The sequence below is a fragment of the Anopheles stephensi genome, chromosome 2 (assembly GCF_013141755.1).
Source record: "Anopheles stephensi strain Indian chromosome 2, UCI_ANSTEP_V1.0, whole genome shotgun sequence".
Classification (NCBI taxonomy): Eukaryota; Metazoa; Arthropoda; class Insecta; order Diptera; family Culicidae; genus Anopheles; species Anopheles stephensi.
The window spans coordinates 7,570,390-7,579,991 of NC_050202.1; the positions used below are offsets into that span (position 1 = coordinate 7,570,390).

At 45.2% G+C, this 9,602-nt stretch overlaps 1 protein-coding gene across 1 annotated transcript; it reads left to right on the forward strand.

Annotated features, from left to right (window-relative positions):
• The first annotated feature begins 5,390 nt into the window (after positions 1 to 5,390).
• On the forward strand, positions 5,391 to 9,178 carry LOC118503697 (pickpocket protein 28-like). Its single transcript, XM_036037258.1, has 5 exons — positions 5,391 to 5,530; positions 5,601 to 6,354; positions 6,428 to 6,588; positions 6,650 to 7,006; positions 7,523 to 9,178. Exons 1-5 carry the CDS (start codon positions 5,418 to 5,420, stop codon positions 7,815 to 7,817), a joined length of 1,680 nt encoding a protein of 559 aa, XP_035893151.1. The 5' UTR covers positions 5,391 to 5,417; the 3' UTR covers positions 7,818 to 9,178.
• Positions 9,179 to 9,602: the final 424 nt, after the last annotated feature.

Below are 9,602 nucleotides of genomic sequence, written 5' to 3' on the forward strand. Positions count from 1 at the left end.
AAGAATTGCGGTGTCGACTGCGGTCGATAATAATTCCCATAAATTGATGCGGCTAATGGCGACACTGTCGACGCATGATGTTGTCGCACGATCGCACTGCTAGCTTCCCCTGTCGGCATCTCAAAGCCAATCACCTGGCAGCAACTGTCTTCTGGTGGAACGTTTAGTGGTCGACAGCTAGTTGTTTACCTCCCCTGTGCCGATAGGCGTACGAATTCGGAACCAGGATTTAGATAAAGGATCTGCGTCCGATGTAAAATCGGCCGAAAGAAAAAATATGTACTACACATGACGCACAGTGGAGCAAAAGGTTTCCGAGCGATGGGTAGATACAAAGCTAATGACTTATTAAGCTCTAAGCGTCATACAGCACAAAAAATAAAGGTGCAGAACACCCCAACGGGGTTTTAAACGGTTTCGACGGGTATGTGTATTTTGAACGGCGAATTTTTAGAATTTCGCTCGGCTTAATCCTTAACTGCCATAAATGTGTGGTTTACTGTGGTCACGTATTTAAATCACTCGTAATGGAATGTCAGTAGGGTGACAATAACTTTACCCGCCTTGATTCGTTTCTATTTTTGTTTGCTGACCGTCCTTCCGCGGTGGCAGGAGTACGAGAGAGTAAAAATATACTTAGCTTAAAGTTTTTTAAATATGTTTTATCTTTTTTCTACTCAGTAGTAATAAGGTTTATTTTATAGAATATTATCCAAGTATTAAACAAGATCAGTAATAATCAGGAGATGTCGCTTTAATGTAGTTCCTTTTCAACTGAAATAAACTTTGAGACGAAACCTTACCGAAGGGAGCCCCTGATTGGGGTTTGCTTTGGCTGAAGGGGACACAAATTGTAATTTTATGACCGTACCGGAAAGATTTATGTTTATTGTCTTGTTGTTAGGAAAGTTTTCGGGATGCTCCCTTTCGGATAGTTGCGGTCGCGCTGAGGAGCTTCTTCAATCCATGACCTAGCCAACGTTAATGCTCAGGAGGGTTTTAATGGTTCTGCTGTGCTGATGAGTTCAATAAAACTATTAAGATGGTTTTCGGTGTGTTTGGGGTTGCTGAAGATTGATTGTTTTGTTTTTAAAGAAGTGGATTAGCGGTGGTGCAAACAAAAACACAAAGTCCGAGCGATGCCAATTTGCTATTGAAGCAGTGTGGTGATGTATTTGATTAGTCTAATCCTACTCATTGGAATTTCTACTCATATAAGTGGATTAAAACAAGAATTGATTTTAACCGCTTTATAGGATTTTGCAAGTGGAATGCCGGCCCTCTCGGTGTTCACCTACGCAATCTGACCGAAAGTATGCCTTCAATCGATCGACGCCTTATGTGCGTGATTTATTGCGTTCAAACTCCTGCTTGCGGTTGATTGATGATGACATTCGGGGCGCGTAAAATAATCGTTCACCAAACAATGAATAATAAATGAAATCAACGCTGCCGTAATTCGATCCCTATGGGCGACGATTCAAAATATTATAAATTGCTGATTGATATAGATGTACCCACACGCAGCAGAGTGCGTACGTCGTCGTATGAAGCATGGCTGAATCAGTTTCCAAAAATCTTGCGGTTAAATTTATGGTTCGCTATAATCTCCAAGAGAATTTCCTACCCCAAAATGATTGCAATTAGCAGATTTGCATACGGCAAGGAAACCTATCCAAAAGTGATCGCGAAATCGTCTCGTTCCTTGCGTCGAAATGGATGAGATCAATTCATGGGTGAACAGTGAAGGGTAATGAAATATGGTTGATGTCGGTTGAGGAGCGACCGATCGCAACGGACCAGATCGCTCACCCACGCTAGAGATTGAAGTTCCCACGAGACGAAGCTCTGATGAAGAGATTGAACGAACGCATCCCGTCCGTCTGATGATCGTAAACCGGGTTTAGAATGTTTATTATAATTTTGTGTTTTATTGAGTTATTAAAACGTGGCCCGAGATGATGAGACTCGCTGGAACGGGGATATGGAAAGCGAAACATATTTATTTGTGACATCAAACATGGTCGTATTTAAGAAGATTATCCCTTCTTTTTTGCTGCTCTCTCTTGCTCCCGTCGATCCAGCTTAGAGGCAGCGATTTTTTGTTGTTGTAAGTAGCGTAGTGTAAATACACTACAAATTATGGCTATTATAGCACCGCGACATGAGCTCATCCCGCCACGCGATGACATCAATACTTACCCCGTTTATCATACGACGTTTAGAACTTGAACGTAAATTTATAACCTTAAACGAAGGGAGTGATGATCGTTGCGTTGTGGCAGGACAGCAGATCTTCAGCACATCTCGCGTGGCAATTTACTGTCTGTTTGGCATTTTTTTTTGGAGCGATCGGCAACCATCACTCACGCTACGCAACGTAAATTGTGCGTAACAGACGCACGTTGAAGTTCACGCATTTGGAGGCAATTTAATGTCCTTTTTTCCTCCCTATCTCCCTGTAGTCATAAAATGCAATTGAATGTCCGAATTCGGGGCGACAGATCGAGAGAATGCTAGCAAAATAGTTACAGATATGACTAGACTTCAGATGGAGATGGCATTTGCCTGCCGGACAAATGGAGCAATGACCGCGGCCATAACGGTTTTTAATGTTATCTTTTATGTGTTTTGCGCCACGCGACGACCAAAACTAGTGCCCGGGTCGATTTTTTTTGTTTAGTTTTCTTGGTAAGATAATAAAACACTATTAACGCAAAGTTCGCGTCGAATTGGAATTGAATTATGTGGCTGCCCGAATTCGCTGTGAAACTCTTCGCGTAGGACATAGAAGATCGCGATAGGGTTTTTTTTTGTAGCTGGTGGTGCTGTTCTCGCAGTTCAGTCACGTACGGCCAATTTATGTTTAGCGTTATGGACTAACGGTGCTAAAACACTTGTTTCGGCTGTACAGTAAGCACTGCTTTATGCTCACCAGCTACTACGATCTGTCAGGTGTGTAGGTAATTCAGCTGTCAGTCGATGCGAGAGCGAAATATACAGACGCTGTTTACATCTTATGATTGTGTGCTTGAATCGCCACATCTTTAGAACTGGCCGTGACAATAGTGGCCGCGTGTCTCTGTTTTTGACCGAAAATTTACACCATCGATAAAAGTTGGTCTCGTAAATTTGGGTGACAAACGGCGCCAATGTTGCCGTCAGTCTTGGCGGCGGGCAGGTTGTGATGGTGGGTGCGGTTGGTGAGGTGCAGTAGCTATGGCGGTCGAAAAACTGTCCCTAGAGCATGTGAGTGTAGATAAGATTTACGCGCTTCCTAATTGGTTTGGTTTTCTTCACGTTGGAGCTCTAGGGCAGTTTCGATCTCCCCAACACCCAGTCTAGCTTGGTCCGGAGTTTCCCGCAGTTACACTTCGGCACAGTCTAGTTAAGGGCTCTCGTTTTGGAAGGTTTTGGGATGATTTGTCGCTGTCGAAGCGATTCGTTAGTTTGAATTAAGTCATATCGGCGTACAATGGGTGACTGTTTTTTTTTGTCGGGTGTCCGGCGACCATCCCTACCAAACATGTAGGTGGTTTTGGAATAGGATGAATTTATAATTTCCAATACGAAGGTAGTTTTATGCTTCCTCGTGACACACGTAACTAAAGACTATTCGGTTCCGTTTTTTCTCTCTTTTTTCTGGAATGTCACTTAAGGATGGCCATTCCATTTTTACACCCTTCTGGGGAAGGCTTTTCTATCTGCCATCCAACCGCAAAGAAGAAAAAAAAATGCTAAAATGCTAATAAAAATGTCCGTCCGTGGTATCGGTATCGGTGATCCGAAAATGGAGGCTGTGGACAAAGTTTATCAGCTACACCGAATCTGTCGCGCGCGTTGTGTCGCTCCCCGACCGAACAAGCGACCGTAATTTATGATCCTCGCGGTTGTAGAACCATTTGTCAAACGATTATTAAATATTGCCAACCGCTGTGTTCTGTGATTTTCTGTTGGCTTTTTTTTTCCTTGTGGCTTAGATTTCTGTAGATTAAGCAAGGTAGTGGAAGTAAGATTGTGGTGCGAACATTATAGCGAAGCATGTGAGAATGTGTGGTTGTTTTTTTTTTGTTTTGAAATTGACAGTTTTATGTACCAAGTTTTATGTCTGCAACAACCGAGTGTACCGAGGGCGAGAACCTTCCCAATATTTCGGATGTATGTTAATTCGACAAGTTCGACTCAAAACACACCATTTTTCATGGTCACCGTTTGCAACGATTCTCGTTAACATCGGACAACTCTCGGGGGGAGGGCGCGAATCGGATGTTCCCTTTGTTGGTGTTCTTGCTTTCTTTGGCTCGCCCCGATCATTAAGATAACATTAATCATCAAACAAGATCGCGAACCATGTCGCTGCACTCGTGCGCGCAAATTTATCAAACCGAGCTCACTCGATGCGCTGGCGGGTGGACACGTGGTTGCAATTTGTGTCTCATTGCGCATGGAGCTAACTCGAACAACGCAACAGCGGGAGCGCAGAACAAAAAAACCCGCCATGGTCACCAAACCATTTTTTATTACCCCACTTTTACGATCCATTGTTGTGGCCCTGCTTGGATAGAGAGAGAGAGTGATTCCGCGCTTCCGACAGATCGATCAAACAGCGATGGAACTCTAATATCCTAAAACCCCTTTGTCGGTATCTATTTGCACCCCCCAAGTCGTAGGGTGCACCCAGCATGTGTGTGTGCTGCAAATTGCACTCTAAACCGGGGTAATTGTTAACGGCGTCATCGGTGGCGCTTGGCCAACGAAAGCGGTGGGCCTGTGTGTCCGCGGGAGCGTAGATTACGCGCAGTCGTTCCGTATTTTAATGGGTGTTTAGGGACGGTTTTTATGGCGCTCGGTGGGTGTCGTTTTTATGGGCACTAGTGTTTGCGTGATAGTTTTTCCTGCTGGATGAATTTTAAACTGGACGCCGGTGGCGAAGTAACGGAGCAGAGTTCTTTCAATCCGAAGCTACTGGTTCGTGATCCTGACGAGGGTTTCGAAGGTATTTTGCGCACGAATTCGTTCAATATTCATTACAATAATGATTAAGAATGGACCGGCGCGTGGTTACAACAGTATGCGGCTTGTACTTATGACCCAACCAAAGGGGAATAGTTTCTGCTGGAAATAGATATTTTATTGGGTTTAAATTTAATATCCGAATGTCACGTACCGGGATAAACACACGGTTTTAAAGATTGGACAAATACCCACAATTGGGACAGACTTAACTGAAGAGACCTCTTCAAAGCTGATGCTCGGCCTATCGTGTTGAAAGGACATTTGATGCTAGAGATAATCAATCGAGCGTTAACGCCCGGCTACTTGGATTGAGCATTGTAGACTCACAAGTAGGCCATGGTCGATCAACGGTCCCACTGGTTAGTGTTGAAGTTGCCGGCACCCGAAGGAAATCGATTCCGATGAGAGTGCATCGCGGGACCATTCTGAAGCACCTGGCACGGGAGTACTTTGCGTCAAGCTCGTGCCATGGCATGTCGTACATCGTTCACCCCAAAGTGTCCATTGCGGAGCGGTAAGGACTCCTACCCTTTACCCTTAAATACTAACTAAACTGCTCTACTTCCCCCCCTTCCCTCCCCCAGAGTATGCTGGTCGTTTGTGGTGGTGCTCTCGCTAAGCGTCTGCATATCGGCGATCGTTATCGGGCATCAGAAGTGGATCGAGAAGCCGATGATCGTCAGCTTCTCGGCACGTCCGATCCCGGTGTGGAAGATGCCGTTCCCGGCCATCACCATCTGCCCGCAGACGCGAATCGATGTGGAGAAGTTCAACATTACCGAGGTGTATCTAAGGGCACGGGCAAACAAGACGCTCGCACCCGACGAGTGGCACAAGTTGCGCGCCCTAACGCACGTCTGCTCGTCGCTGATGCGGTCGAAGAATGATTTTTATGGCACGAGTGGTGCGACCAGCGAGAGTGCGCTGGCCGCCGCTAGTGAGCAGGTGGTGGAACAGTTGGTCAACATGTCGATACCGCACGATGAGCTGTTTGTGTCGTGCCTGTGGAGCTTCAACTTTCGACCGTGCGAAGCGTTGTGGGCCCGGAAGGTGACGGAAAATGGAGTTTGCTACAGCTTCAACATGCTGTCCAGTGCGGAACTGTACACGGCCGATCAAGAGTTTCGCGAGCGGGAAGTTAATCCGGACGTTAGGAAGCGGGGCTTTAAATCGTTGCATGCGTCGAAGATGCGCAGCACGGGATGGACGATGGAGAATGGATATACGGTGGGTGAGGATCTGCTGGCCTATCCGCGGCGTACGGCTAGCGGTGGGTTTAAGGGTGGTGCGATTGTGCTGATGAAGGCACACCAGACCAACCGGGAGTACATCTGTTCGGTGAGTAGAAACCTCTTATCAAATCGTTTGGATAGACGGGCTAATTTTGAACCAATGTTCTCTGCTTCTTAAGGGCGCTCTACAAGGCTACAAAGTTACGATTCACCCACCGGATGAGTTCCCGCGGCTAAGTGAGTATCACATCCGTGTACCGCCGATGCAAGCCGTATCCATAATCGTAAAGCCACGCTTACTAACCACCCAGAAGAATCTGCACCGATATCCTCCGACCAAGTAAGTCGCTGCTATAAAACCCTCATCTCTTTGCTATAATTGAGTTCCTTTCATTTTGTAGGAGACAATGCTTTTTCTCGGACGAACGGAAGCTACGCTTTTTCCGGGTGTACAACGAGCAGAACTGTGAGTTCGAGTGTCTCACCAACTATACGCTAGCAACGTGCGGTTGTGTGACCTTTGCTATGCCCCGGGAAAACACTACCCGCGTTTGCAGTGCACATGAAAAGCGTTGCTATAAATCGGCCGTTACTCGGTTGATGGAGCTGGATGAGCTGAGCGAAGATAGGGGGCAGGAGATGTGTGACTGTTTGCCCGCCTGTACCACGATCAAGTACGATGTGGAGCTATCGAACGATTGGCTGAATTTGGATGCCATGTTGGCGTCCATGATTAGGCGAGAGAGCGGAATGGAAGGGTAAGTCTGAGTAAGTCCTTTTAGATTTACTTAAAGGAAAGAAGGAGGATTAGTTGGAATTGCTTGAAGACGATCGAAGAAGATCGAAGGAGAGCAAAGCTCATTTCCAGTCAAAACCAATAGAGTGACAGATACTGCCAGAGAAGGAGAGTTCAGTCATCTTATGTCGATAATTTAAGCTCAACCATTGACTTGAGTATAGGACAGGGAATAAATTGGAAGCCAGGAACGAAGATCCTTCGAAGATATTTAAGGGATCTCAGGTAGTAGAAAATCAACTCCACGTTGAGCTAAGCCTCTGCTTAGGTCTTGCATCCAGTGGCGGATTTAACTCTGAACGGAGTGGACGGTCTCGTACAAGGTCGCCGAATAGACCTCATTGTCTAAACGAACGTCTTCGATTAATGAGAATTTTATGAGGAGGCTTGTCTAAGGACATCAGCTTTAATAAGAAAGTTTAGAAAGAATAAGGAACTTGCCGTAAGTTAAATCTATCCTTTTTATTGTCTTTCTCAGGATGGAACCGATGCTGCTGTACGTTTACTTCAAGGACAACAAATTTCTCTACATCGAACGGGTGGAGTACATGAACTTTAACGGCGAGCTGGCCAACTTCGGAGGCATTCTGGCCCTCCTGTCCGGCATGAGCCTCACAAGCCTGGCGGAAATACTGTACTACATCTTCGTGCGTCCCCTAGGGCTGTGGGTAAAAGCGCTGTACGTTCGGGCTACGGTACAACCGTCCGCGCCAGAGGTACAGCTACGTTCGCGAAGCGCTTCAGTGAATCTCGTACGTCCTTGGATCCCGTAAAGAGGGACACCCCAGTCGGTGGATGTTGCACGATGTTTTAACGATCGGCACGTGATCGACGATCGATTCGATAACCGATCTGTGCGCGATCGAGCCCGTCGGTGGTAATGAATTTTAATGCACGAGTCGTCTCCTTGGCTCGAACTGCTTTTTTTTCCTTCTCGTATCGAATGGCCGCGATTCTGGCAAATCTGGCATTGCCAGGTGATTGAGGCGACGAATGACATTGGACAGGGAACAGCGAATAGCTGCCTATCCGAAGCAATTGCTTTTAGCGTATGCTAATCGAAAGTACTGGCGAGTAAAAGTGGCGTGGCGTGAGAAGAATCGCAACTTTAATTTCCTAGTTCCAAGAGAAAAGGCGGTTAATCGTTCTTGGGCCGATTCAGCTCAGCTAGTGTTGTATAAACAAACGGTGCAAGCGGGTGTGTGCTTTTTACGGTAGTTTTTGGCACGCGAAACACAAACATACCGGGCGTGCGTCACAAAGCGGCCTGTATACGCACGCACACCTGGATCCGATTACCAAAAACACAGTCGGAAACGTCGGATCCTTACCAGGAGGCTGGCGCGTACTGCTTCCTAACCATCCCGGAAAAGCGCTGTGTTTTGAAATGGGAAAATTATGAAAACAACCCGCACGTGCCCGTCGGTGTTTGGTGTTTTGGGAAAGGGACCTTTGAAAGCGCTACAAAACCCACCCCCTTTCGGGGGTTGCTGTTGTTATGTAGTGTTAGTGGTCAGTAGTAATGTGGCGCGAAACGGTTTGAACGCCCATTTCGGTGCCGGTAATTTATTTTCCACGCCGTAAATTAGCAATCACCTTACGGCGCAGGAAGATACATGCAGCTGGAACATTATTTATTCGCTCGAGCACTACCGTTCGGGATGATGATGAATGCACAGCACCGAACGGAACATCACCGTGGCCATCGGTTTATGGGGGCCTATTACTTTATATTGGCAAAGCTACAAACGCAAATAAGGGGTAAACAACAAAGAGCGGCCGTTGTGGGGCGATGGAGTTAAGATATTCAGGTGATTAATTTGAAAATTTTAGGGTAGTCCATGGTTTGGCCTTGCGACTCGGTGGAAGCTGCATATTATTTTCCAATCCATTAACTCAACTCAGGCTCGGTCCGCACTCTTAATTGCTTTAGTACACTATTTAGGGCGTAAGGAGTTTATAGTTGGGCAAACAAAGAACTAAGGTAGCTAAAAGAGGATTAAACCTTTTAACGCCCTTCAATTAATTTAGAATAATTAAGAAGTTTTATCAAATAAAAAGAAAAAATAAATAAATTCACGAACCAGCCGATAAAAACAAAGGAAAAAAATAAGAAAATTAAGCTGTTTCCTGTTTTTTATCCATTGGGCCTTTTAAAGCTATTTTTAGCTGTTTAATTGGTGGACTTTTAACTTCTTAATTCTAAGTTTACGAGTTCTACATTCCAAACCAAAATTTCTCCATTCCTTTTGCATTGTTTTACTTTGCATATGTTATTATAATGTTCTAATTTTAACAAATAAGCTACTTGAGCAATGTTTCATTTCACTTGTATTAAACTCCTAGTTTCTTTACATTTTCTTTGCTATTTTTTCCATCGCTTTTAATGTTTGTTTTTTATTTGTTGTTATTTCTTTGCTTCTTAGCTGATGTTTAACTTATTTTTCATTTGCTTCCTGTTTTCTTCTACATTTTCTATGTTCCTGCCGTCAATTTCCCCTTTGTTGTTTATCACTTAACATTGTTCGGCTATTCGTTTTATCTGTTTTTCGTTTTTT